The sequence below is a fragment of the Sesamum indicum genome, linkage group LG7 (assembly GCF_026168435.1).
Source record: "Sesamum indicum cultivar Baizhima isolate 11 linkage group LG7, ASM2616843v1, whole genome shotgun sequence".
Taxonomy (NCBI): Eukaryota; Viridiplantae; Streptophyta; class Magnoliopsida; order Lamiales; family Pedaliaceae; genus Sesamum; species Sesamum indicum.
Window position 1 is genome coordinate 6,521,835 of NC_142663.1, and position 26,536 is coordinate 6,548,370.

Consider the following 26,536-nt stretch of genomic DNA (forward strand, 5'->3'; position numbering starts at 1 on the left):
GCTGCATACATCCCACCATCTAATATATATATATATATATATATATGATTAATTATACTCATACTCCCTTCTAAAACTAAAAATTATACATTTTTCTTAAAAAAAATTAAAATTATACTTACATTCATTTTGAAAATTTACTGCTTATATTGATCCATTTTCCTTAGGGTTTATATGAAAAATATTGATATTAGGAAAAGAACTATACAATTGTTTAATTTAGTCTTTTATTTAACATTCTCATATTATTTTATGTTTATAAGTATACTCTCAACATTTTTCATCTAAAGTCCAAACTTTAATAGAGAATGGTTAGGTATAAAAGGAGAATTTTTAAAAGAAATGTAAGGATTTTTTTGAAAAATAATATAATTTTATATTTTTAAAGGAAATTTAAATGTAATTAAGGCTGAGGTGAAGTTAACCAGAAATTGAGCATATATAGATTGGTGTGGGGTGCTTAACAAGTTAAATTTTGGTTATATTCCCACTCATCCTTCCATTCTTTACCCCCGCAATCGGCAGGTCATCATCATCTTGCATTCCATGCCGCCTTGGAAAATTAAAAGTCCACCCGTAATATAGTCAGCTGGAGTTGTACCAAACGTGTAAATATTTATGTAACCAAAAATAGCACTAAAAGAAGTCTGGCCGAGTAGTGAGAATTCCTCCGTTAGTATCTATGAGTAGTGGTTTAATTGGGTGCCCAAATTGCCAATGCTATGCATTAATTAGTGGAGCAGCTGATTTTTACGTATTGAAAGGTATGGTTAATGTGTCTTATGTATATGAAAGTTAGAGTAAAATAGATATTCTTTCCCAAAAAAAGACAGAAATTGCAAGTTATAGTAATGGGCTAATGTTTCCTTGTTTGAGTTATTATTATTATCAACAATTGGATTGGGATTGGGATTGGGTTAGTTTTATTTAGGCATGAGTTTTCATTTCCAATGGACTGTTTGAAAGTTTGAACTTCAAACCAAACATCACCACATTGTTTGTCACCTGCCTTCTCTTCTCAATACCACTTTTACCGCACTCTCTGTATATTAATTATTTCAAACACCTTTCCGCTCATTCTTCTTCTTCTTCTTCTTCTTCGTTTTCGTATCTGAATCGTTGCGCCTTTGATGTGTTTCATTCACTCGTTACGCGGCGGAAAGGTGATTGAAAGAGAGGCTTACACTGCCTAGTTTTGCCTCACTCAGGAGATGGCGGAACAGAGCCAAAACGGTGCCGCTTCCGGATTCTTATCGGAAATCGGGATTCCCAGCGGGTTGAACAGGATAAAGACTCGACGAGTTAACGTGAATCCTGGAGCTGAGGATTCTGATCGCTTTAACGAGTCGCCGTCTACTGGATTTTCAATTTCAGCAGCTCCTATGAAGCAGAAACTGAAGGCGCTAAATAAAGGACATCCGAGATTCGGCCGTACTAGAGAAGGTTCTTTTGGATGTTGTTTACGTATATCGAGAATCCTACTTATTTTAATTCCATATATAGGTTTTGTTACCTGTTTATTTGTTTGGTTTTTCTTAAACTATATTTCACCACGTTTTATTGGAATTTGATTTGTAAGCTTGAGTTTGGGATGGAAATATCCGGCTGTTTTTGCAATCTCAAGTATTAGGAGCAAAGGAACTAGTTACTCAATTGGTTTGTAGCTCGAGTGGTTGCTGAGGAATTTAAAATTCATGAACAAAAAGCCAGTAATCCCATCTAGTTTTCCCTGTTTGGCAAGTGGTCTGTGTAGTGTGAGGACTTGTGATGTTAGCGAACTAGAAAATACAGGGTGAAGAATTTGGTGCTTGAGTTATTTTATGCAAATATAGGGGAAAAAGTTGCATGTTATGACTGGGTGTTTCTCTCGCGTTCATGACTGTAACTATTCTCCGTTAATTGAGTTTTAACGGTAAATTTTGTCGCTATTGAGCTTTAAGCACTTGGCAAAATATGGCCTGTGTTTGAGTAGGGGTTTAATATGATTAGCATTTGAACTCGGCAATGGTGGAAAAATATAGTTGTTGATTCTGCAATATTCATAGTAAACTGTTTGTAATCTTCTAATCTTCTTTGTGGATTATAGAAATCTCAATACTGATTCAGTTAATGCAAACTTTGCTTGTATTGGACTGGATCATATACGTGGCAAGACTGTGCAAATGCGTGACATAGATAGCTAGAGTAATTCTACTGATCATTGATGGAAGGCGTATTTGAAGTGAGCGTAGTCTATGAATCTATTTTGGCACTGATGTACTTTACTATTCACTTCTCTAACCTCTCAGGACTCTCGCACTTTCTCAACACCTCTTCCACAATAAAACAAAACAAAGAACGAATAGAAAAGTAGATTAGAACGTTTCTCTCGCACTGAACCTCTTCACCGATTCAACCTTTTTGAACCGCGCTAGCAAAATCCATGTTGTATAAACAACTGTCTTCTTTTTTGGATTCACGTTTAAAGAGACTTCACCTCATGGGATATCTAATTTGAATGCAATGAAGTTTTAGAATCCCATTCAAGATCATTAAGCTTCTGAAATTGATGAGAACTGAAGGAACGTTAAATAAGTAGATAATAGAGGATCAATCAGTACGAACTCACTGTATGTTCTCTTCTCTGTCCCCAGACGCACACTAACACACATGTAAATATGTGCTGTTTTCTTTTCACCTGCCAATTTGGTAAAATTATGTTAGGTTATCCTCATACTGGATTCTTCATTTATTACAAGGAATATACTGTCCAGTTTACTGATATTGCTTATTGAGGCAGGATTCCGCAAAGGGAGGAAGATTGCTCGGTGGTTTGCATCATCCTTTTTTAAGGATTCTCACCAAGCTTTAGGTGATTTGCCAAGCACCGAGGTGAGACTTTTCTCAGTTTCCAGTGCTCAGATGTTCTTGTTTTAACCTTTCTAGCTGACATTAAACTTATGCAACTAATTTGACAGTCTAGTGCCTTGGAGTTCGACAGGACTGACAAGGAGGATCCTAGAAGAAAATTTCGCAAGATGCGGAAGAATTTATCTGGACATTCACCAAAAACCAGACATACATATAAGACACCGAAATGTGTGAAAAGTTTTTCACATGAATTGGGTCCAAAAGGTGGCATTCAATCTGCTCATCCTAGGGCTCACAGCTTTAATGATTTGAAGGTATAACTGATACTTATCACATGTTTTTGGTTCTTTATGATATTATAAAGATAATTTAAGTTGTCCTCATCTTGTCGAATTATTTCTTGCTGGTTGGTGTTTCAAGTATGAGGTATATAAGATCGAAGCTACATCAACTTCTCAAAACTGATCTTCTGTCAGAGCCAGTGTGAATTTCTTTTTCTTATTTATTTGGATGATCAGTTTATTAACTTCCTCATGGCATGACATCTAGGAGCTGTTGGGATCACTTCGTTCAAGATTTGATTCTGCAAAAGAAGTTGTGAACATAGAGCTTGGTTCTTTTTCTCAAGAGATGCTGGAAATTTTGCAGAAGGCAGATTCTTTAACCCCAGATGAATATAAGATGGCAGAGGAACTCATGGTTCTTGCTCAACAATGCATTAACATGACTTCTTCAGAGTTTCGCACAAAATGCGAAACAATTGTCCAAGATTTGACTGTGAGGAGACAGACATGTCAAGCTGGATTGCTGAAATTGTTATTCACACGCATCCTTTTCATATTGACTCGGTGCACAAGATTGCTGCATTTTGAGAAGGATAGTGGGCATGTGAATGAGCAATCACTTGATAAATTCAGAGAATGTCTAGAAAGGATCCCTTCAGTTGATATGAATTGGGTTGTAAATAAAGGATTTGCAGATTCTGATAGAGGTGATCTTCTGAAAGAAAAAGATACTGCCAAGAAAAAGTTGCAGGGAAATGATCATACAGGTAGTCCTTCTTGGGCAACTGAGAGCAGGTCTAATGAGCCAGCTCATGAGCAGGAAACAGAACTTGGAATTAATCACATGTCTATTGAGCACAAAAGATCTCAAAGTGCATTAACTGAACTTTTGGATGGTGAGCAATTTCATAAAATCCATAACATGTTTCAGATGGAATCTATGAATAGGGAGAAAGAGAAATATTTGGATGACTCTAATTTAGTAATTTGCCGGATATGTGAAGAACTTGTTCCTGCTATACATTTGGAGCCACATTCCTATATATGTGCTTTTGCAGATAAATGCATTTCAAAACATTTAGATGTGAATGAACGTCTCCTGAAACTGGCTGAGCTACTGGAATACCTGTTAGAGTTGCGCAATTCAAGCAGTCATGAACCTTATGTAAATCCTGAAATTTTGAGGACACGAACTAATTCTACACTTACTACAGAAAGTTATTCACCAAAGTGCAGTGAGTGGCGTAAGGGGATGGATGAAATGTTGGAGGATCTCCATGAGATGGATACTGCCTGCATTGAAGATTCTCATCTTGCAAACTTGGTGAACTTGAAAAGCCACTTGCTAACTAAGGTAAACCAATACGGCTCACCATCCTCTAATGGAAGCATGGCATCGACGTCATCCACAAATAGTCCTCGGGCAGGTGATACCTTTTGGTTAGATCAAAGTAATTTGTCGGAGCAAGAGGACTTGCAGCAGGTTTGTCTTCCTTGACCTTTTGAAACAGTTAAAGGCTTACAGAATAAATGTTTATGGTTGAACTACCTGGCTATTTCGTGATATATTTTGCATCAAAATATGATGAAATGCTGCATTTTCGATTACATAAGTGTAGCTTACCTCAGAAGACCATGATATTTAGATATATCATTTCATAGAACATTAATAGATATCGAAGGTTAAAAGATAGACATTAAAGATCTAGCTATTTGAACACCTACTTCATCAGTTCTAACACTATCTTCATGACTGCTTAAGAGAAACCATGATTAGTGTCATATACATCAGCATGCACTGGAAAAGAATTCATGTAATGTTAGCGTATGAAATCTAGGAGAAAATTCAACTTGTTTATAAGTGGTAAAGTGAGCCTAGTGACTTGGGTTAACCATGGGGCCAAAGTGTGAGATTCATTCTCCCTCTTGATGGCTGCATAATCTCTGATGCATACTTTTTGGAAAGTAAGGAAACAGGAAGACAATTTCTGATGTTGTAGGCACCCTCATCCCGCAATCACTTTTATACGTCTACCTTTAAAATGTTAATTTCCAAATAAGGGGGTGAGGCTTGGGGCCCACATCTCAAAGCTGACTTAAGCCGGATTTTCCCACAACAAGAGTGCTGCTATGATCGTATGAGAAAGTTGTGTTCGATCAGTCTTCTCTGATGTATAGCCTAGTTTGTTTTCCTTTTTGGTTCTTGTTTTCAGGGTATTTGATTCCACAGCGCATCACCTAATTTTCTAACTCTTTTCTAGGAATATATGCCTTTGCTTTCATGCTACCTTAATAACAATTACCATATGATGATCATTCCCTCCCTTTATGTGTTATATGCAGGAAACAACCAATTTGTTTTGCTTCCACTTATCTTGTTTAACAACTTCATTTGCAATGCTTATACTTTTAATTTCATTTGCAGATAAATGACCTGGCCGATATTGCACGGTGTGTTGCGGGGACAGATATTTTAGAAGAAGGATGCCATGAGTTTCTACTTGCTTGTATGCATGACCTGCAAGAGATTTTGCAACACACCAAGTACAAAGCTCTTCTAGTTGATACCTTTGGTGGTCGAATAGAAAGCCTTCTGAGGTAATAGTTTAAAAGGACAAGAAAGGGTGAGATTGTGTATATGGTGCTTTAGTAAAGCAACAACGTTTTCACATTGATATGCAGAGAAAAATATATACTTGCTTGCAATCAAGTGGATACAACTGATGATCTTGGACATCCAGAAAGCGCCAGATCTTTGCTGGATAGTGCATCTCAGAGTAGTACGACATCAACTCCTTCACATCCTGCAAATAAAGATCGTACAAGCATTGATGACTTTGATATTATCAAGCCAATCAGCAGAGGAGCCTACGGCAAAGTCTTTCTGGCTAGAAAGCGAACTACAGGGGACTTATTTGCAATTAAGGTATGTGTTTCCATTGATTAAGCTCCTATGCAGTACTCGAGGACTTGATAAAAAAAATAATAATCTCTAAACATCAAGAATGCAAAAAGGAAGAGAGGGTCTTTTACAGTTACCATTTGATATGTCTATGACCATGATTCGTGGCTGAAATATGGATTCTGTAGGGAGTTAATCAGATTTCTGTTGGTGAAATGACCTGAAAACTGTTGGATGTACAGTTTTCAGCTGTACTTGTCATTATAAGTTGACGGCTGATTCATATTCATTGTGCCATACATCTCAAAAATAGTATGAAATAGGTGAACCTGTCCGAAACTAGAGGAGCTTATCTATTCCATGCGTGTTTAATAGAAAATGCATGCTATCTCTTTAAATTCTCATTTACAAGTCAGTGATCACTTTCTCTTATCTTTCTATAAAAATAGCATGCAGCTGTTCACCTGCTCCAATTTCTTCTTTCTGGAAGAGAGGTGGAATAGTTAAAAAACTTACCATACAATTGACGACAGATTTTTGATATTTTATTTACCTGGCAATGCAATTATGACTGAAGCAGTACTTTTAGAAACATTTTTGTGATCATGTTTATATGTCCGGTATTGATCTCGTCAACCATTCCCTTAGGATATCTCATTTTTGCATCTATATGAGTCTCAGAGAAAATGTAATCTGTTGCTACTGCAGGTGCTCAAGAAATTGGATATGTTACGGAAGAATGATATTGACCGCATATTGTCCGAGCGTAACATATTAATCACAGTGCGGAACCCTTTTGTGGTAATTTCTGTTATTCATTTAATTCTCAGGCGCATCTTTTTGAAAAGTTGCAAAAGTTGGGCATATTGATCTGCAACATGAGAACATATTATTTCATTCTGTAATAGTTTGTTATTGAGGCAATATAACAGCAGAACAATAATCGTATGAATAAATTTGCAAAAACTTGTTTAAAATGAGGTTTATAATGCCAGATGCTGGGTAACGTAGCAGAAATGTGGTCTCTCTTGCACAGGTTCGATTTTTTTACTCATTTACCAGTACAGACAACCTCTATTTGGTCATGGAATATCTCAATGGTGGAGATTTATTCTCTCTGCTCAAAAAAATTGGTTGCCTAGAAGAAGCTGTTGCTCGTACTTATATTGCAGAGTTGGTAATATCTGAGCCTATTTCCATATATAAACTCTTATTTTTCTGGAACAGTTATTAAGTATACTCTGGCATTTCAGGTACTTGCACTGGAATACCTTCATTCGCTGGGAATAGTGCATCGTGATCTGAAACCAGACAACATATTGATTGGCCATGATGGGCATATCAAGGTATTTTCGACAAGATAAGTGTATAATTTTCTGGTTAAGATGGTGTGCCAGTAGTACATATACGAACTTATCTTTGGAATGAAAGGATAAACTGATGATAAAATCTTCCTACTGCCAACATCATGCCATATTTATTTGGTTTCTGTGATACTTCTGCTCCAATTACTTTGAAAATATAGGACCTCCAAAGTGAAGGCTGTTAAATGAGGAAATAAAGTTTAAACCATGACCTTGTCTAATGGCATTGTAACTGATTTAGAACACAAGAAAACTAATTAGAATATTAGATACAAGGCCCTAGGCATGGCACATAAGACATTACCTGTGGAGAGGTTTCATGATGATCCTTTAATGCCTAAACCTTGCACAATTTGATTAGCTTACCGACTTTGGATTGTCAAAAATTGGCCTGATGAATTGCACCACTGAGCTATCCACGCAAGAGACGGCGAAAAATGGTATTCTGGATGCAAATGGTCAACTGAATACAGATAAAGTTGATGGTCACCAGTCAGCTGTTGGCACCCCGGACTACTTGGCACCTGAAATCCTCCTTGGAACAGAACATGGTGAGGCAGCTATCTCATTTTCTTTGAAGCATGGTTGTTCTGCTCTTTCTCTGTCTTCTATCCATCTCCAAAACCCAAAAATTGCTGGAAAGACAAGATTTGATGGAGTGCTTACAGTACCTTCTGGATGGACCTGTAGGTTATGCTGCAGATTGGTGGTCAGTCGGAATTATCTTATTTGAATTTATAACTGGAGTCCCTCCTTTCAATGCGGATCATCCAGAGGTATTTGTTAACATTCTGATCTTAAAGATAATTGATAAGCTACAATCTTGCATGAACTCTTACACTATCCATTTCATGTAGTAGTGGATGTGTGCAAATATTCTGGGAAAATATTAGAATCTCTGTGCATCTCTGTTAAACGTATTATTAAAGTATGAGACAGCTGAAAAAGCAATCATCCTGAGTTTCTCTTTGTTGGGAATTTATAACAAATTGGGGATATCAACTTCTCAGAAAAGTCGGTCGAGTGCTTTGTGCCTTTCTTTTTTAATCCCATGCATGCACCCACATCCACTCACAGATGCTCCCAATAGGTTTTGAACCCAACACATCAAGTATGAAACGTTGGGCCCTCAACCATTGGGGTTGAGAGGTGTCCACTAGGTTAGGGGTCAGCTTTATACCTTCTTTGACTGGTTAAGTCACTTGCTCTGATCGCAGAAAGTGTTCTTTCAGATCAGATATTTCTATTTGTTGTTTTTAGCTACCAACTTTTTATCTTAAGCAATTGTTTTTATGCTGCTGCTAAGAGTTCTGCTTATCTTGTTTTATGATGAGTTACCAAATTGCTGTGTTTGTTTATCAAAAAAGTTTCCCCTAACATTTTGCTTTTTTCTTGGTTTGACAGAATATTTTTGACAACATTCTTAACAGAAAAATTCCCTGGCCAGTGGTTCCTAATGAGATGTCTTATGAGGCACAAGATCTGATTGACAGGTTGGTTAATATTAGAAGATGGTCAACAAGAAAATCTGAGACGACGAATGTTAAATATCTAGTATACACTGAGAGCTACATAGCACTGTACTGATGCCAATAGCTCTTTACCTGGATTTTTATCATTGCAAAGCTTTATAGCTCTTGTGTTAACAAGCAGTAGCACAATGGAGAAAAACTAAAACGGTCCAATATTGTATTTACAGCCACTTGAGTTCCATTGTTGTCGATCTCTCATAAAAAGGGTCTGTGGTTGATACTGTTTATAACTGCAATTTTGCCAGGTTTCTTGTTCACGATCCAAATCAGCGCCTAGGAGCAAATGGAGCATCAGAGGTCGCAATTTCTAAATTACCTACATTGTATAATTTGGAAAATGTACTAATGCATTCCGAACTGTCTCTTTCACTTGTTTTCTTTGCACTCAGGTAAAAATACATTCCTTCTTCTCAGGAGTGGACTGGGATAATCTTACTTTTCAGAAGGCGGGTATCCAATTCATTATGATCAACTGGCAATTTTTTGTTGCATATTGCCATCATGTGCATTGCATGGTTCATTCTTCCATAGAATTTCTTAATTGTAATTTGGCTCCATTTGGCAATTATGATTTAAATGTAAAAAGACTTATGTTGTGCTTCCCACCATTTGAAACAGTTTTCAGATGTAAAATATCTAATTTCTTGATCTTAAATGACAGTCTGATACATAGGATGTTGGATAGGAGGGACAATTGATGTTAAATGTCCCTACCATGCCCTTCAAGTGCAGGTCATGTTTTTTATGGCCAAGCACGTGGAATCCTTTTCCTTTTTGGTGTGCATTTAGACTTAAACTTAGAGTTCCCATTTAGTATAGATCTAATACCATATCATCTAAAAGCCTAAAGGATTAGTTAGGACTATTAAAAGTCTCCAGCACATGGTGGGATAACTAGTTTGCAGATTCCTTGCATAATGTTTAAGCTCCCTTGAGAAAATGTCGCAACCACTGTGTTGAAACTTAAGAATATTTCTTCAATTGTTCTACTGTGTGCTCAAATATGAATGAGCTGATCACTTGTGGAATGAATATTTGTCTAAGGGTCAGTTTGGTGGTGAATGTTTCTGTAGGCTGCGTTTGTACCACAACCAGAGCGTATGGATGATACAAGTTACTTTGTATCACGATATAACTCAACTGGAATGGAAGTTGATGAAATTTCGGTGAATTCAGATTCTGATAGTTCCGAATTGCACACGAATTCCGGGGTAGAGGTAAATTCTCTTGCTAATTGATTGCTTCTTCCTTCAGCACATTTACATAGAAGAAATATTATCTCTACTTGGTATTGGCTTTGAAGCTTGAGTGAAATTGACAATTCCATACAACTTGATTTCCACGTAGTTTATCAGCTGGTTTTCTGAATCTGATCTTGTGTTCATGACATTCTCTTCCCCTTATCTGGTGGTTGATATATGTAAAGTGGATAGTATTGTGGAAGAACTTGATTCCAGGTGGACCTTTGATGTCAGCTAAAGAAGCTATCATGGAAACATTTTCCAAAGTTATCATTTGGACACTTGAGAAATGCCATGGTCTTCTAGCATTGTGAATCTTAACTTGTCTTTCTAGTGCTGCTGGATGGATCATTGATCAATGGACTCTTAACTCTAACTCTAATAAAAAAGGTGCAGCTGCAGATCTGAGGCTTCTTATACAGTGCCTTATGTTTTTGATACACAATTTATCTCACATCTGCTATATCATTGCCATAGCATAACATCATGAAAAATCATGCTCGCTGGAAGCACAACATAATATTTGAGAGAGCCGTTACATGAACATTACTTTCTTGCTTGCTTCATGAAAAATTGAGGTGATTTAAAATAATGGATATTTAAGATTGTGCTAGGTGAGTGCATTTCATGGAAGGATATACTTTCCGGTTCATTATTGCCGTGTTTAAGGATTTCTAATTTCTTTTGTGTCAGAAAATGGATGAATGTGGGGATCTTGCTGAGTTTGATTCTTCACCCCTGGATCTTTCACTGATGAATTTCTCTTTCAAGGTACCTCACTTGTTACCTTTCCATGTTAGGCTTCCTCTTTCATCTAGTTTTTATTCGGATCACATTTCAATTCTTAAGTACATTTTTGTCCTGCTCTTCTAGTTGTGCTGTTACCTTGACCTGCTATTACTAGCATAATCTATCCAATATGAACATTCCTGTCACTTCACTACAACACTTTAAACAAGTCCAAAACAATGTCTCAAATCCACGACCTAGTATGCCTCAAGGATAAACGTAATTGTCTCTCTCAAGACAGTTCCATTCCAAGCTCATTCCTTTACTTTGCATGTATTCTTTCACTGAATCATTTCAAACTGACACGAGATCGGTGATTGCAGAATTTGTCACAGCTGGCATCCATTAATCAGGATGTGCTCTTGCAGAGTGGGAAGGAGTCGTCAAGGTGCTCGTCTCCATGCAAAGGTTCCAACCTCCCTGGCTCTTGATTCTCTTTCTCCATTGTGTCATTCAGGAACAGCAGAATGGGATAGCGGGGGATGGGGAAATCTTCTTTAATAGCAGCCTGATGGGACGCATCGTAGTATTTCAGCTGTATATACCCATACAGCATCTGAGCTTTATGTTGCATGCTTCAAGAAAAATACAATTTTATGTTCCATATTATCAAAAAATGCTTTCTCCTTAGAAGTTGTGTTGAATCTTGTTGGCCCTTATGCTCCCACCTTTGCTGGAATTCGTAGCTCTGGTCGACAAATCGTTTGGGTTGCCACGCCTGTGAATGGATAGTCTATCCATCGTTTTCTTCTCAATTTTATCATTTCTGTGTTTTTAGGGTTTAAGTCCAGAAGAGAAGGTTGTTGGCCGAATAGCAGAGAGCTACTCATAAATTTGGTCAATTATGACATTCCTTCGCTTTCTTCTCAATTCCGTACTTGAAAAATGGAATAGATGGCAAAGTACTCACGACTTACTAGTAAAGTTAAAATTGAATTGAACTGATGAATGTTTATACTTCCAAAGAGCTTGTAGAATTCGGTATTAATACCATAGTTTAAGTCTTAATTTCAAATTAAAATTGCCACAGTATTCGGTATTAGTCGTATACGTACATTATATGTGCAAAATTCACATTACTTATTTGTCTAAAAAAAATATTTCATACGCAACAGTGTAGACAACCTAATATGAGATATAATGAGAAAATCCAAATCAAAGATAATTGCTGAAACAGCTGAATATGTTGCAAGAATAGAGCGTATTTCCAAAGAGCCCGACGTGCGGCCATTGACGACATGCTTTTCTAATTTAAATTCTACAGCATCTTTTAACTAAAACAATAATTATTTGTAAGACAACTTTGTAAAAAGACATTCATACAAGATAAATAATTACATAACTCTACGTTGGTAATTAGAACTCAGAAGACATTGTTGTTCTGGCTCCTCTCTGCAACCTGAATTCTAAATAGCTTCTCTATTTCATTTGATGTCTGTTGAAAACTTCACATGTAATGCATGTGAAGTTCCATGTTCCACCGAGACAATAGACTATTACATACTATCCACTTTGAATGTTGCCCAAGTGGTTTCAACTTCCACAGGTAGTAACCGGCCTAATCAAACATTCTGAAACAGAACAAAATCCAGCTATGATCACAATTTAACTAAAGAGTATGACATAAGTGAAACCAATCAATTGAGTTCATAGCACATGGATTCATCTGCTGAGCAGCTGCCTGGATACTTCTCTGGATGAATGCAATTTGAATCTGAAACTGAATCTCACCAGTAAACGGACGAGGCAACAAGCAAGCAAAATATGTGCAGAAGAGCCACATAGTTTACTGTCATTCCAGATGTGTGCACATTTAGCTGCATTTGGTGGCCTTCACTGCTGATGCCTTATAGTTCCTTGTTGCAGAGGAATCACATTCTTCATGTGCCTCTCTCTTCATCAACAGCCTCATCGTTTGAGTCATTGAATGAGGCAGCCAGGTACTCGGCAAGACTTTGCTGAGAAATTGACGGCTGCGAAGCTTCTGAAGAAACTTTAGCTTTCTTCATCTGAACAGATTTTGGAAGCCAGGATTTATCAGAATCTGAGGCAGGAACACCCTTCCAAACAACAGGAGTCATGTTTTTCCACGGGTCTTCCATCATACCCTTACTGTAATACAAATCTGGACGTAGCTCTGCAGAGACAGAATCACGTGAACCTCTTCCTCTGCTGCTACTATGTCCTGAACCTGGACTCATGCAATTAGCAGTCGACTGACCTCTACCCCTTCCCGAATCATAGTGGGAACTACTGCTGTACCTCTGACCTCTGCCTCGGCCATATTTAACATAAGGAGAATCCCCTCCAAAGTCTGGTCTGGTGAAATTACCACCTCTATACAAATTGGGAGGACTGCTATAACTTAAGGCAGCTCCTGATCCACCCCAAGCACTTGGAGGATTTCCTTGGGGTCTACTCAAAGAGCTGTTTGCTTCCATTTGACTTCTAAGAGGACCATGAGTGAAATGGGGTCTACTCAAAGGGCTGTTTGCTTCCATTGGACTTCCAAAAGGACCATGACTGAGATGAGCTCCTGGAGGGTGGAACATTATCTGACCTGGAGGGTTGGGAGGTGCATTTTGATAAACTGGAGTTGGAGTCATACCATGATACACAGGTCCTGTTAAAGCCATTTGAGTCATTTATAAATTGAGAACATTATGGCACACATGCAATCTGCCATGCATTGCTAAATTGAAACATTATCTTTCCTATAAATAATTTAATAGCTTTTCAGACATCAAGATTTAATCAATAAAACAATTAATACTATATTTTTGGGAAGGATTTAAAGGGAAACAAAACTAGCAAATTATGGGCCCTTGATGTTAACAAATTTTCCACTCTACTGCTGCCAGAGGAGGATAACAAATAATACTAAAAAACACAAGCAAACAAGATCCAATAAGACAAAGAAAACATCGATTGGTTCCATCAAACTTGAAAAATGGAAAGTAGGAAACATAAGTCAATTACTCGAAGGTGTGTTGTAATGTCCTTGGGAGACCTGATGAGAAGTGTTATTCCTTCTACTCCCAGAGAATGCTGCCAGAGGGTCCGTGTAATAATCAAATCTTGGAGATGTATATTGAAGTGGAGAGGCAGAAGTGGTTTCGCTTTCAATCAAAGGGTTGGAAAGGCCACGAGATGGCAGTCCTGAACTCTCAGAGTCAGTATTAACTCCTGCTCGAGCAGCTTCTATTCGCATTGCCTTCAGCCTTTCACGTCTTTTCTCAGACTCCTCCATTATTACTTAACACTTAATCGCAATTCAAAACCAATTGCTGCAACACGTAAACAATTCAATCCAAACCCCCGTAATCTGAGTTACAAAAATTAACGGGAAAAAAGAAAAAAACGACTTCACGCAGACAGGATAAGATTGATTTAATTATGCTGACTAATTATAGCATTCAGTCCGAATTCCCCTATTTTCTATAAGTCTAGGGTTTCAATGCAGATTTGAGTAGCAAAGAACCAGCTCATATAATCAGCGGCGGAAACGACATACCTCTGGTTTACGGCGGCTGCGGCGGCAAGTGGCGACAATAACCAACAGAGAGAGAGAGAGAGACTAAGGCCACAAGCGGCAAGCGGACGAGAGAGAGAGAGAGAGAGAGAGAGAGAGAGAGAGAAAGAGTAGGGCTTGGAGAGAGACAATTGTGTTTAGGAAGGGAAAATTGATTTAGTACATAAAAATATAATAAATATATATATATATATTATAGTAGATAAAAATATAATTCTATATATTATATACTTAAGATAATTATATTTACACCTCCTTACTTATAGTTTATTTACATAAATTATTTTATATTTTAAAAAATTATACATATACTTCCTAAAAATCTCAACATCATTGTACAAATATCTCTATTTTTTTACTATCAGGGTTTTTTCTTTTTTTATTTTTTCTGCCAAGGTTGATTCTTGAAATTATGCAAAAAAATAAATATGATTCGTATAAATAGACTATAGATCATGACGTATAAGTATAATAACCCTTCGTATTTTGTAGCCCCTATCCCTCTTTCCAACTTTTTAGGTATTTTGTCTTTATTTTATTATATTTGTTATATCAGTTGTGGCACGTTGTTACTGTATGCATATAACAAATAATTTTTTATATTTTAAAATATATTATAAATAAAAAATAAAATATATAAACTAATACATTATATTAAACAAAAACTAGAAAGGCTGGAAGAAAAAAAAATTACTTTATCAGTTAATGTAAATTTGAAAATCTTAGTTTTCCTATGGCATTTTTTACTTTGAATAAATTAGTGCAGCGGTGTCATTAACCACTATTTATGAGTCTGGTGGGTCTTTTTTTTATATTAGTATAAATATAAATATAGATATTAAGTATAATATTATTAAAACCAACCTAAAATTCTTTGAACCTAAAATTCCAAAGCATCATATTCTTATATTATAAATTCTTTTATCATATTCCCACACAACCAACCTTCTTAAAATAGCTAAGTAGGACTTCCCTTTTCTTCCAAAATTGAAAAAAGATTCTTCTTGTCTTAATTTGAATTGACACTTGTTGTTCCTTTAAAACATAAATGAATAAAGTATATTTACACCCTTTAATTTATAATTTATTTGTACAAACCATTCATATTTTATGCATAATTATAGAAATCACTCCTGACAGCCTAAAACGAGAATAGTTTGGATTATAATATTAACATTTTCAGGGATATGTATGTAATTTATCAAAAAAAGTAGATGTGGTCGTGTAAATGATATTGATATTTTTTATGAGCATAGTGCAATTTTTTAAAAGATATGAAATAAATTTTATTTAGAAGTGTAAATATAATTATCCAAACAAACAGACAGAAATGTGAAATTCAATATAGTATTAAGTGGGTAGGGTTGTATATGGATCAAACGACAGAAGGAATCGGATCCAAGGAAAAGTTTGTATTGCAGGTCCAAAAGCGGTAGCCATCGTGAAATCGGGTTGGCCCGTTTTCACGGACCAGATCCATCAATCATTTTCCAAATTCTTTCAAATAAAACAATAATTGACAACCAAACTTGCCCCACAGCCTATGCTAATAACATTTTTTTTGGAAAAAACAATATTATGGTCTGAAGCAGTAATTATATAATTATATCAATATTACAATGAATTAAATAATATATTAATTCAATCAATATAATAATATTCAATTAATACATCAAAATAATAAAAAATATTAGTAGAAGTAGTTAGTGGTATATATTTTAGCAAGAAAAAGATAAATGAAAAAGTAAAAAATTGACATTATTATATAGAAATAATTATTTATTTAGTATTTTAAGTTTGTCTGCTATTAATTTTAGTTATTTAAATTCACCTGTTTTAGTTTTAGTCTGATAACTTTCAGAATTACTTAATTTTAGTCTTTTGACCCAATTTAGAATAATTTTACCCCTACACGGCTTTTCAAGAGCAATTTTAGTTCATACATATCCATTAATTTTGCATCTCTTAGCTAATGCTCGCCTAAAATGGTATAAGCGTTTAGATTTATTGAAAAAATATTTATTTATATTATACTAAGAGCATTATGATTGACTATTAGTCTTTATCATCAAAAGGATGAGTCGTAAATTAGGCTAAATGACCAAATTTGAGCAAAATTGATAGATAAAGGACTAAATTTAATATTGCAAAAGATAAAGGACCAAAATGAATTTAAACCAGAGTTATAGGACAAATTTTTTTTTTTTCGCTATTATTGACCTTATTTTCTTTTTATTTGTAGGAGAGGTACTGAATTCAAACTCAAATTCCCCAACTTTCACTATTATAGATTAAAAAAAAAATAAAATTCTATTCAAGTTTTTTTTAATAATGACAATTAATGTTTGTCATTAGGGATACTTAATTATCAAAGTTTCTTATTATTAAATTTTAGTAGTTAGTACCACGTGTTAAGGTACGAAAGAATTGTATTTATAAGAAAATAAAGAAATAAATTTATTTAAAATTTTGAAATATAAAAATAAGTAATTAATAAGTATAAAAACAAAAAAATATTAAATATAAAAATAAATTTGTATTGTTCCTCTAACTAAATTAACCTACAAAATTGAGGGGAATCATTTCAATAAAGATCATTATTTGTAAACTTATTTAGATCTGAATAGAAATAGAAAATAATTTTTTAAGTATTATTAGATATTAATATATATTACTACATGATTTATTCAAAAATATCTGGTCAATCTTTTATTTATATTTAAATATGGAAAAAAAAATTGTATTACGTGATCGAATAAAATTATATTACTAATTAATTTATGACTTATGGGGTAATTAACGAGGGAAAAAATTCGTAGTTTCAGACTCAATCGACTCAATAACCTCCGCTTGATCATATGTATTTTCATTTTCAATGTTTATTGGTAAATTTGTGTTTTTATATTATTAGTTGTGGTGTGAAATCAAGTATATGTTAATTTAAATTAAATTAATAGTTATATTTTTTATTGATTTAAAATTATTAACAATGTAATATCAAGATAGTATAAAAAAAAGTACATCACTGGTTTATAAATTTGGAAAAATTATATATGTATGTAAATATATGAAACAATATAATTGAGATAATAATGATAGAAATTATTTTCAATAAGAATAAATATAAATAAATTTATTTTTATTTTCATCACCGTTGAAAAATTCAACTCAATAAAGAAATTATAAAAGGCTTCCTGAGGTTTGTCATAATTATGAATACTTTTTCGTTATTTAAAAAGTTACAAATAGTCATATGAAATTAATGTCAGGAGGAGATATTTGTTAGATGATTATTAATACCAAAAATATATTTATAATAATAAAAAAGATATCGAGAAAACTTTATAAAAAATGTATATTATAAATGAAAAATACAACCAAACAAGGCATAGTTATTTTATAGCCCAAAACATAATATGAAATTAAAATGTGAAATGTTGTTAAGAGAGTGAGACGATTTCTAAAATTGCTAGTAGGGGTCATCACTGATTCCAATACCGGGCACAGGCACAGGCAGCAGAGGGAGTGGGAGTGGAAGTAGTAATTTCTGGAGTGTGAGCATCAACCAATTCATGTTCATCCAGTTCACGCCACGCACTATTCCTCATTCGTTTCTCTTCCTTCTAAGTTCAATCAATTTCTGACTATTTCTGGAATTTGATCAAAACGGTCTCACTCAAAATTGAACTCAATTTACCCAAGGAAGAAGTGTTTTTGAGTTTGTGGTTATTACCGTCGGAACAGTACGAATGGAGAACTCCGGTGAGCGCTGTTTTGTGTAAATTTCGCGGACTTTTTTATTTTTCAGTAATGTGGTTCAATTTGTTTGTAGGATTTATTGAATTCCTGTTAGTTTCATTCAGTTGTTGTGTTTTTTATTTCGTTAATTTATGTGCATGCGGATTGTTGAATTCTGTTTTTTCGGCTGATCTTGCTTATAATTGTTTTTGGTTCTTTTTATTGAACGGATTGTTGTTGCCAAGTGATTAAATTTTCTGCATGATGGGTTTGGACCTACTTTTGAGATTAGGTGCTGCTGGTTATTTTGTTGAAAGTTGATGATTAGGTGGGGGGAGTTTCTCTTCTGGGAAAAAGGATTGTTTTCCGCTATTCGCTGAGATGCTAATTGAGATTGACTTATAATTGTAGACTAGTTATTTTTGGTATATACTACTTGGAATTGTGGTTTTCTTGATAAACTGACTGTTCTGCTACTTCTTACTCCTCAGAGTCATTACCTATTGATTTGTTTTCTGGCAATGGGCTGAACTTAACATCAGATATTCTTGTTTGTGGTCTGCGCAGGAAGCCATCCGGAGGTGATGGTTCCACCAGTTGAGGGTGTTGCAGGAGGTGGGACGGCATATGGATGGAGTGAAAGTGGCATACAAGATCCAAACTTATTAAGGGGCTCAATTGATCCCCTGAAAATTCATTCTTCAGAATTAGTGCATGTGTGGTGCATGCCAAACTCAGCAAATGTTGGACCGCAGGACATGCCTCGTCCATTGGAACCCGTAAGTTTGGACATCCTTGTTTCCAGTTCTAAGATATACCAATTAATATTACTTTTATCTTATAGTTATAGTTCTCGGTGTTATATCCTCGGGTTGTATTAATTATGGTGTAATCATTAGAACGAGGATCCACAGAAAGTACTAATGTGTTTCGCCTACTATCTTGGAGCAAAATTTTGAGATTTTGCAAGTTGTACCATTTAACTTCTTTTGCCAGATGTTGAAAATATGCATGTTTTTACGAGTTTGTATTTTATTTGGTACTGGCTAAATTTATTCATATTACTGCTGTTCTCTTGCATTTAGTTCCTTATTAAGTTGTAGTTTTGAAGCAGCACTGCTTTTACTTATCCTTACTTACAGACTGCTTCCTACTTGCCACCATCATTCCTGGGACAGATTTGTGATTTCTCATATTTTATCTATCTATAATATATGTTGCCTTCTGTCTAACATAGTTACCCCTGAAGATATCTCTTTTAGCAGCAAGGAATGAGAGGGAAAATGTCCAAATAGCTCTACGTCCGAAAGTTTCTTGGGCAGGGTCTAGTATTGCTGGAAGCGTGCAAGTGCAATGTTCTGATCTGTGCTCCACTTCTGGTGATAGGTTTGTCTCTTAAATATTCAAATTTGATTGTCTTGTGGTGTGTGATAAAAATTGATGTGCTGACTATTTAGATGTATGCAGATTGGTAGTTGGCGAATCATTGAAGATGAGGAGAGTAGTGCCTATTTTAGGTGTTCCAGATGCTCTTGCGCCTCTTGAATTGCCACTGTCTCAACTTACCCTTTATCCTGGGTACTGATGCCTTTTATCTTGAACTTCTCGATCTATTTGAGCTACATCATTTGTAACATGATTATTATTTTCTTGCAGAGAAACAACTGTGATTTGGGTTTCAATTGATGTCCCAACAACACTGCCCCCTGGTCAATATGAAGGAGAAGTCATAATTACAGCCACCAGAGCTGATGCAGAGTGATTGTCTATCCTCTTTACTTCAGTTAAATATTAGTTCTATAGCATTGGAATTTAATATCATGTCACCTAATCAATTTTTTATGTTTAGAAAGAGTAGCGTACATAAGTTATTGGACTATATGGCAACACTTCTCATTCTGACTTATTACAGAACTACAGCACAATGTCTGGGTAAAGCTGAGAGAAACCAACTATACCAAGAACTAAAGAGTTGTCTTGATGTTGTGGAGCCCATTGATGGAAAATCATTGGACGAAGTGGTGGGTTCTATAGTCAATTTGACACCATCCCCAGTTTTTGCTTCCATCCTGAATTTGAATTTGTACCAGATGCTTCTGTGACTTTCTAATCAATCTTCTTTGCCCTATCTTTTTAGGTGGAGAGAGTCAAATCTGCATCCATATCTCTGAGAAGAGTGCTTCTGTCCCCATTATTTTCTGATTTATATTTGGATAATGGATCGGTCGACCTAATGGAGGAGGATGCCATTTCAAACCTTTCAGTCCGCGTGAAGCTAAGTTTAACAGTCTGGGATTTCATTCTTCCAGCTACACCATCTGTTCCAGCTGTTATTGGTGTATCCTGCAATCATGTTACCCACAAATGTTAATCTTGTGTTTCACGTATGCTGTTGTGCTCCCAATCTTATGAGGTTCTCTATTTAGCTGTCTACCAATTTTCATCCTTTTAGCCCTTTGTTTCTTTATTCTATTGAGCAGCTCTTGTAAAATTACAAGGTAAGATCTAATATTTCAGACTGTGTTTGTCAATTGCACTAGAAAATGCTAAGATTGGCATGCAGAATGATGCAGTTAATTTTGTTCCACTTGGCATTTCTGGACACTGTGATTGACAACCGAATTGGTGTTGAACATGTGATGCAGTTAATTTGATTCCACTTGACAGTTCTCAGCCTGCTTTTTTTCTTTTTGTCCCCATTTCTCCCTACATAAATTGGCAAATCAATTTATCCTTGCTACAAAAGAAAAAGTAAGACACACAACATGAGCTTCCTTAATATAAATAGATATCTGACACTGTGATCGAGGACCGATTTGGTGTTGAACATGGAAGTAGCGAGTGGTACGAGGCACTGGATCAGCATTTTAAATGGCTGCTTCAATATAAAATCAGTCCATATTTCTGCAGGTGGGGTGAAAGTATGCGAGTTCTGACTTACACTTGTCCATGGCCAGGTAATATAGCATCCAGCATCCTAAGGTGCTAGTATGATTCATTGAACTAGATAATTTAATCGTAAGAGAAAAGTTATCTATCCCAGTGAAGTTCTGTATGATTCATTCACCTAGATAATGCAATTGTAACAGAAACAAGTTATCTATAGAGGTGAAGATTTGTTTGGATTGTAGCATGTTCACTTTTCATTATCTAAAATATTTGTTATTGGATGCTGCACATGAATTATAATATTCTGTAACTCTATTCTCTAAGAGTTAAGACTTATTACGCTATGTTCGAGTTAAATATTGCCTCTTGTTACCACACTTCTTTGTTGCTGGCTTTCTAAAGTTCCTTCTGGTGTTGGTGCAGCTGATCATCCCAAATCCGATGAGTATTTTTCTGATCCCAGGCTTGCAGCATATGCAGTACCATACAGACCAGTAGTCTCCGTGTATGTGCACATTTGCCCCTTAATCCTAGCTAATTCTATCTTGTTTTTTTCTGTTACTTAGGTTGCTTGTCTTCTTATATTTGCCTCTTAATGTGCATTAGTGGTGATACACCAAAGGACTTTCTGCAGAGACAAGTTGAGATACTACGAACAAAGAATCATTGGAGAAAAGCATACTTCTATTTGTGGGATGAGGTGAGAACAGGAGAGACAACTCTGCTCAATTATAATTTTCAGCTTCTGTAGTGGCTTGTTTGGCATGATGTCTAGGGGTTGATTGGTCTGTATATGCATTTTTCTTGATAACAAGTGTTACTGTAGAGATTCCATGAATGATGTGTCTGGATAACAATATTGAGAAGAAAGGAAATGAAATCAAAGAACGAGAAGAAGGAATAGTGGATAAATTTTTCTTATTATCACTTTATGTTGGAGGTCTACAGGACATAAACCTTAGCATCATCAAGGAATGCAAGAAAGTTTACATGTATAAGAGAACTCTTTTGAGTTTGATGCATTTCCTTCACACTCTTCCCATATGCAATTTGTATTGCATATTCATCATAAAATGTTGAACACCAACTATGTTTCTTCTCTGCTATTAATTTTCAAGCTTTGCAGTCTATACATTCTATAACATGCTTGCATATGAAAGTTTTAACTCTTAAATATACGTACATTTCTTCTTCTTTTACTTGTTTGTGTTTCTTTCATGGTCTGTAATTATATTATGTCCAGCCGCTGAACCTTGAACATTATGAAGCTATCCGTAACATGGCAAGTGAGATTCATGCTTACGCACCCGATGCCCGTATTATGACAACTTATTATTGTGGTGAGTATTCATCCTTGTTAACGATTTATGCACTTTGCACGTGCTTTTATCTGAACTAGGTGCTCATGTTCTACCTGAAAATTTGGGCAACTAGTATTAACTTATTTCTATAATGCTTAATAATCATGACTGTAGCATGTTTGATAGTGCCCCATAACCAAATTCAAGAAGAAAATAAGCTGATACCCAACTTCGTATATCTGGCCTGCAAGTATTTCTTGGCAAGGCAATAGGTAACAAACGAGTCTCAATCTTAAATTTGTTCCAATCAGAAGAGATCAGATATTGACTAGCATTTCCTGACATTCTAACTTGAGCATCACAAAGGCTCTAACTGGAGCTCAAGAATGCATAGCTGGATCATGCCTTAGAAGGGCTCATATGAAAGTTATAAGTGCTAGATCATGTCTATTTAATTATTCGCTTTAGTAACATAATATTTGAATGTGAAATTTTCGTTTGAGAAGTTCTGCTACACTGGCATATTAGACTTCTTCTTCAGTTAAGTAGTTTTATACTATGTTTCTATCCTTTCTCTTGTGTATTATTCGGTGCCATACTGAATACTATTATCTTCTCTAGTGAGTCAAACATAATATAATACCATATGTGCTAATTGAGCGTGATATTCCCACTGGAAAGTATTTCAAGTTTTCTTTCTCTTTATCCATCATACTTGATAATTACTCTCCAAGTTTTTCACTGCGATTATCGCCATTCAGACCCATTTAGCTACTCAGTTAAGCATTTCAATGGTGATGGGTTGAGACGTCAGACCGTTGTATAGTTTGCTAGACAACTTATAGCGTAGTTGCTCTAATATCTGGTTAGTCTAAACTTCTCTTTGTGGCTTATTCTACTATCTGAGAGACACTCTTTTACACTAGCTCCGATAATGCATATGATGTACTCAGATGGGCTTCTGACGTGATGCAGGTCCAAGTGATGCACCCCTGGCCTCTAACAACTTTGAGGCTTTTCTTAAAGTTCCAGAGTTTCTTCGCCCTCACACGCAGATTTATTGCACAAGGTATTGATGATGACTTTCTCTTCAAGGTTTTATGTTAAGTGTTTTAGTCTCCAAGAAAGTGCATGGCAACTATTGAATCTATCTCATTCATCTGGAGTTGCTACTTATTATATGTATCAAGCCTGCAGTTCCAGAATCATGCATTAAGCTCTTCATATTTGCTTTTGGGGATAGACAATAGAGGTCATTGATATGTTCACACTAGAATGGAATTTACATTGCTGGATAATATGGACCATAAAATTAATAATATTCACAGCTTTACTTTGCTAGTAAAGACCCAGATAATCATTACCTTTTCATTTGCCTTGCAGTGAATGGGTGATTGGCAACCGCGAAGATCTGGCAAAGGATATCATAGCAGAAATACAACCTGAAAATGGTGAGGTAATGTGTTTTAATCCTTTTCCATTTGTAAAACCCATTCTTCTGGAAGAACTCTTGATGCTGTTCAGAACCATGAATTCTTGATATGGTTGTCCTACTTGAGTCCCGACTTTATCCTCAACCTCCTATAGAATTGAAGACACTCTAAAGGAGAATATGCTATCTAATAAATTTTTTCCCTGCCTTTTCCAGTCAGTCAAGTGGGTTCTAGTATTGTGCACAAGGTCAGTCTCAGGGTTTTGTTTTCATATGCCACATGCTTATCCTGCCTTGCTCAAGGGCAAGGGAAGAGTTGGAGCAAGCATTTGGGTTACTCTTATACAGGAAAGGATTATAGGAACATTGCAAGTAAATAAGTAATAGTGATAGGGCCATTCTTGAACACAGCGCAGATTGACCTAAATTTATTGTTCAGGACTAGTGTGCTGCACACTACAGCGCGTCCCAGGAAAACTGTGAGATGAAAAATTATGCTCAAACTAAGACAACAAATGGAAATCTAGTAGATATTTCGAAGTGCTTTTAACATCCGGATATCTGGATATGATGGACTCTGTTTCAGAACATTTATTTAGGGCAAAAAGTAGGAGTGAACAATCTTGTATCTGAATGAGAACCCATGGAACTCCTTTCCTAGACCAAATGCAGACAGCAGACTCCTATAATAGTCTTATTTAAGCTGGGTTAATCATTAATTTCATATATTATATCTGGATGCTGACATGGCCTGTTTTACATTACATCTTAATACAGGAGTGGTGGACATATGTTTGCATGGGACCGTCTGATCCTCATCCTAATTGGCACTTGGGGATGCGAGGCACACAACACCGTGCGGTAATGTGGCGCGTATGGAAGGAGGGTGGGACAGGATTTCTCTACTGGGGTGCAAATTGTTATGAGAAGGCGACGGTTCCCAGTGCTGAGGTTATTTGATCATCTAGAGGACATCAAATTGATAGTGATATCAATATCTTTTACAATCATTTCTCGGATTTTTGACATTCTGATGTATTCTTCTCCAGATTAGGTTCAGGCGTGGTCTCCCTCCAGGTGATGGAGTCTTGTATTACCCTGGTCAAGTATTCTCATCTTCGCAGGAACCTGTTGCTTCCTTGCGATTGGAGCGGCTCTTAAGTGGTCTACAGGTACTTAAATGCTTGATTATTTGAGGCCATTTTCACTGTTATTTTCCCCAGTGGATGAGTATTTTATATGTTTCTGTGTTGTATTTAACTCTTTGTGAGTTAGACTTAACAACTTTTAAAATGTAAATTTATAGTGAGAATCATCTGATATAGACCTTTCTTTTTACCAGAATTTTCACATTTATTTGTTGACGTTTTCAGTTGAGGATTTCTGTAACCATTTAAATTGCTGCATTTGATAACTTTTATTGTTTTAAATCGGATATTGAATTCATTTCTTCATCGTGTATCATTTGTGAAATATTCTAAATGTTCTTATGGTATTTTGTTATATGATCTATAATTTACTTCTTTTACTTATTTTCAGGACATTGAGTATCTCAAGCTCTACTCTTCGAGATTTGGTAGAGAAGAAGGGCTTCATCTTTTGGAAAAGACAGGCATGTATTTGGGTCCGGAGAGATATACTCATGAGCACATGCCAATTGATGCCATGCGTGGTGAAGTTTTCAGGACATGCCGAGCTGAAAATAACTTCTGATTTGATAGCTTCTGTTTTTATGTAGCATCATCCAGTCTTTAAACCATATCTATTCAGCATGTGTTTATTTTGACAAACCCTGAAATCTTGGACATAACTTTAGTCAGTGAGGATATGGATATGCATTGTTAATTAATAATTCCAGCGGTTTTCACTCCCTTTAGTTCCAAAACCTTATAATTTACTTGCAAGTAGCTGCTTCTTGTTTTATTTTGTTCTCTGGCTGATAGGCAATATATGACTCATTCACAGCTGTTCCTGCAGTTTGAAATTTACTTATCATTTCTAGTTTTCCTTAAAAAACCAGTTTCTAGACGTTTAACTCCCTTGAAGTTGCGTCTTTATTTCTAATCAGGCAAGCCTAGTCATCATGTTGTGTGCAATCTTTACTGTGTATGTGTAACTTTGTTCTCTACAGTTGCCAAAAGCAAGAAGATGTTAGGGGACTGTAGAGTCTTGGATGTCTGTCCCTTCATCTATCATGCCACAATTATACCAAAAGTGCGGGGGGTAATGCAACCATAGGCTCCGTATTAATTGCTTTTGAAGATGATTAATCCTCTTTGTTAGATGATTGATCAGGATTACTTTTGTCCACAGAAGTAGTAAGTGTTGTCAACAATGCGTTGCTCATAAGTCGTCGCCAGGCACATGTATTTGTCAACTCCAATAGTGAACGGTTTGAATAAGCATTGATAAACATCCTACGCAACAGACAGAATGTCGTGATGTGCATCGGTTTAGCATGCTTATCTAAATTTTGATCGTCAATTTAGTCCAACGAAAGTTAAATCTCTTCCCAAGTAGCACATTCTGTACTTAGTTGACATTTAAATTTCGAACAACTTCAATCATTCATATTTAGTGAATTGTGTAGGTATTTCATTATACATATACATAACTTTGGTTGTTCCTAGGATGTCATAATTAAGTGCAAATTGGTGGAGGCATTGAGCAGTAGAGTAGTAT

At 35.7% G+C, this 26,536-nt stretch overlaps 3 protein-coding genes across 4 annotated transcripts; 2 read left to right on the forward strand and 1 right to left on the reverse strand.

The window, feature by feature from the left end:
• Positions 1–922: 922 nt before the first annotated feature.
• LOC105166162 (Protein kinase superfamily protein) lies at positions 923–11,717 on the forward strand. 2 transcript variants are annotated; one of them, XM_011085406.3, is made up of 17 exons: positions 925–1,443; positions 2,780–2,871; positions 2,958–3,164; positions 3,400–4,617; positions 5,560–5,732; positions 5,817–6,060; positions 6,745–6,837; positions 7,073–7,213; positions 7,290–7,382; positions 7,762–7,951; positions 8,091–8,176; positions 8,805–8,893; positions 9,178–9,229; positions 9,322–9,378; positions 10,006–10,149; positions 10,867–10,944; positions 11,286–11,717. In XM_011085406.3, the coding sequence occupies exons 1-17, from the start codon at positions 1,212–1,214 to the stop codon at positions 11,391–11,393; spliced, it is 3,297 nt and encodes a 1,098-aa protein (XP_011083708.1). In that variant the 5' UTR covers positions 925–1,211; the 3' UTR covers positions 11,394–11,717. The 2 variants fall into 2 exon arrangements, with proteins under 2 accessions (XP_020551049.1, XP_011083708.1); XM_020695390.2 differs by lacking the exon at positions 9,322–9,378 and having other exon boundaries at positions 923–1,443.
• A 638-nt stretch (positions 11,718–12,355) lies between these two features.
• On the reverse strand, positions 12,356–14,649 carry SIC (hydroxyproline-rich glycoprotein family protein). The gene is made up of 3 exons (XM_011085408.3): positions 14,477–14,649; positions 13,942–14,249; positions 12,356–13,585 (listed from the first exon to the last, which is right to left on the reverse strand). The coding sequence occupies exons 2-3, from the start codon at positions 14,210–14,212 to the stop codon at positions 12,843–12,845; spliced, it is 1,014 nt and encodes a 337-aa protein (XP_011083710.1). The 5' UTR covers positions 14,213–14,249; positions 14,477–14,649; the 3' UTR covers positions 12,356–12,842.
• Positions 14,650–17,964: 3,315 nt separating this feature from the next.
• Positions 17,965–25,725, forward strand: LOC105166164 (alpha-1,6-mannosyl-glycoprotein 2-beta-N-acetylglucosaminyltransferase). Its single transcript, XM_011085410.3, has 16 exons — positions 17,965–18,256; positions 18,800–19,011; positions 19,482–19,618; positions 19,700–19,810; positions 19,889–19,990; positions 20,145–20,253; positions 20,370–20,570; positions 21,021–21,189; positions 21,545–21,626; positions 21,728–21,821; positions 22,365–22,461; positions 23,398–23,491; positions 23,806–23,878; positions 24,632–24,805; positions 24,904–25,026; positions 25,394–25,725. Exons 1-16 carry the CDS (start codon positions 18,244–18,246, stop codon positions 25,565–25,567), a joined length of 1,965 nt encoding a protein of 654 aa, XP_011083712.1. The 5' UTR covers positions 17,965–18,243; the 3' UTR covers positions 25,568–25,725.
• The last annotated feature ends 811 nt before the right edge of the window (positions 25,726–26,536 follow it).

Excerpts from the sequence above, each read along its gene's own strand:
- LOC105166162 (XM_011085406.3), top strand. The coding sequence starts at position 1,212 with ATGGCGGAACAGAGCCAAAACGGTGCCGCTTCCGGATTCTTATCGGAA. Across the intron at positions 8,894-9,177 it reads GCACAAGATCTGATTGACAG|GTTTCTTGTTCACGATCCAA; the intron begins GTTGGTTAATAT and ends CAATTTTGCCAG. Across the intron at positions 9,379-10,005 it reads ATAATCTTACTTTTCAGAAG|GCTGCGTTTGTACCACAACC; the intron begins GCGGGTATCCAA and ends ATGTTTCTGTAG.
- LOC105166164 (XM_011085410.3), top strand. Across the intron at positions 19,811-19,888 it reads CAACTTACCCTTTATCCTGG|AGAAACAACTGTGATTTGGG; the intron begins GTACTGATGCCT and ends ATTTTCTTGCAG. Across the intron at positions 20,254-20,369 it reads GAAAATCATTGGACGAAGTG|GTGGAGAGAGTCAAATCTGC; the intron begins GTGGGTTCTATA and ends CTATCTTTTTAG.
- SIC (XM_011085408.3), bottom strand. The coding sequence starts at position 14,212 with ATGGAGGAGTCTGAGAAAAGACGTGAAAGGCTGAAGGCAATGCGAATA. Across the intron at positions 13,586-13,941 it reads ACATTACAACACACCTTCGA|GACCTGTGTATCATGGTATG; the intron begins GTAATTGACTTA and ends TGGCTTTAACAG.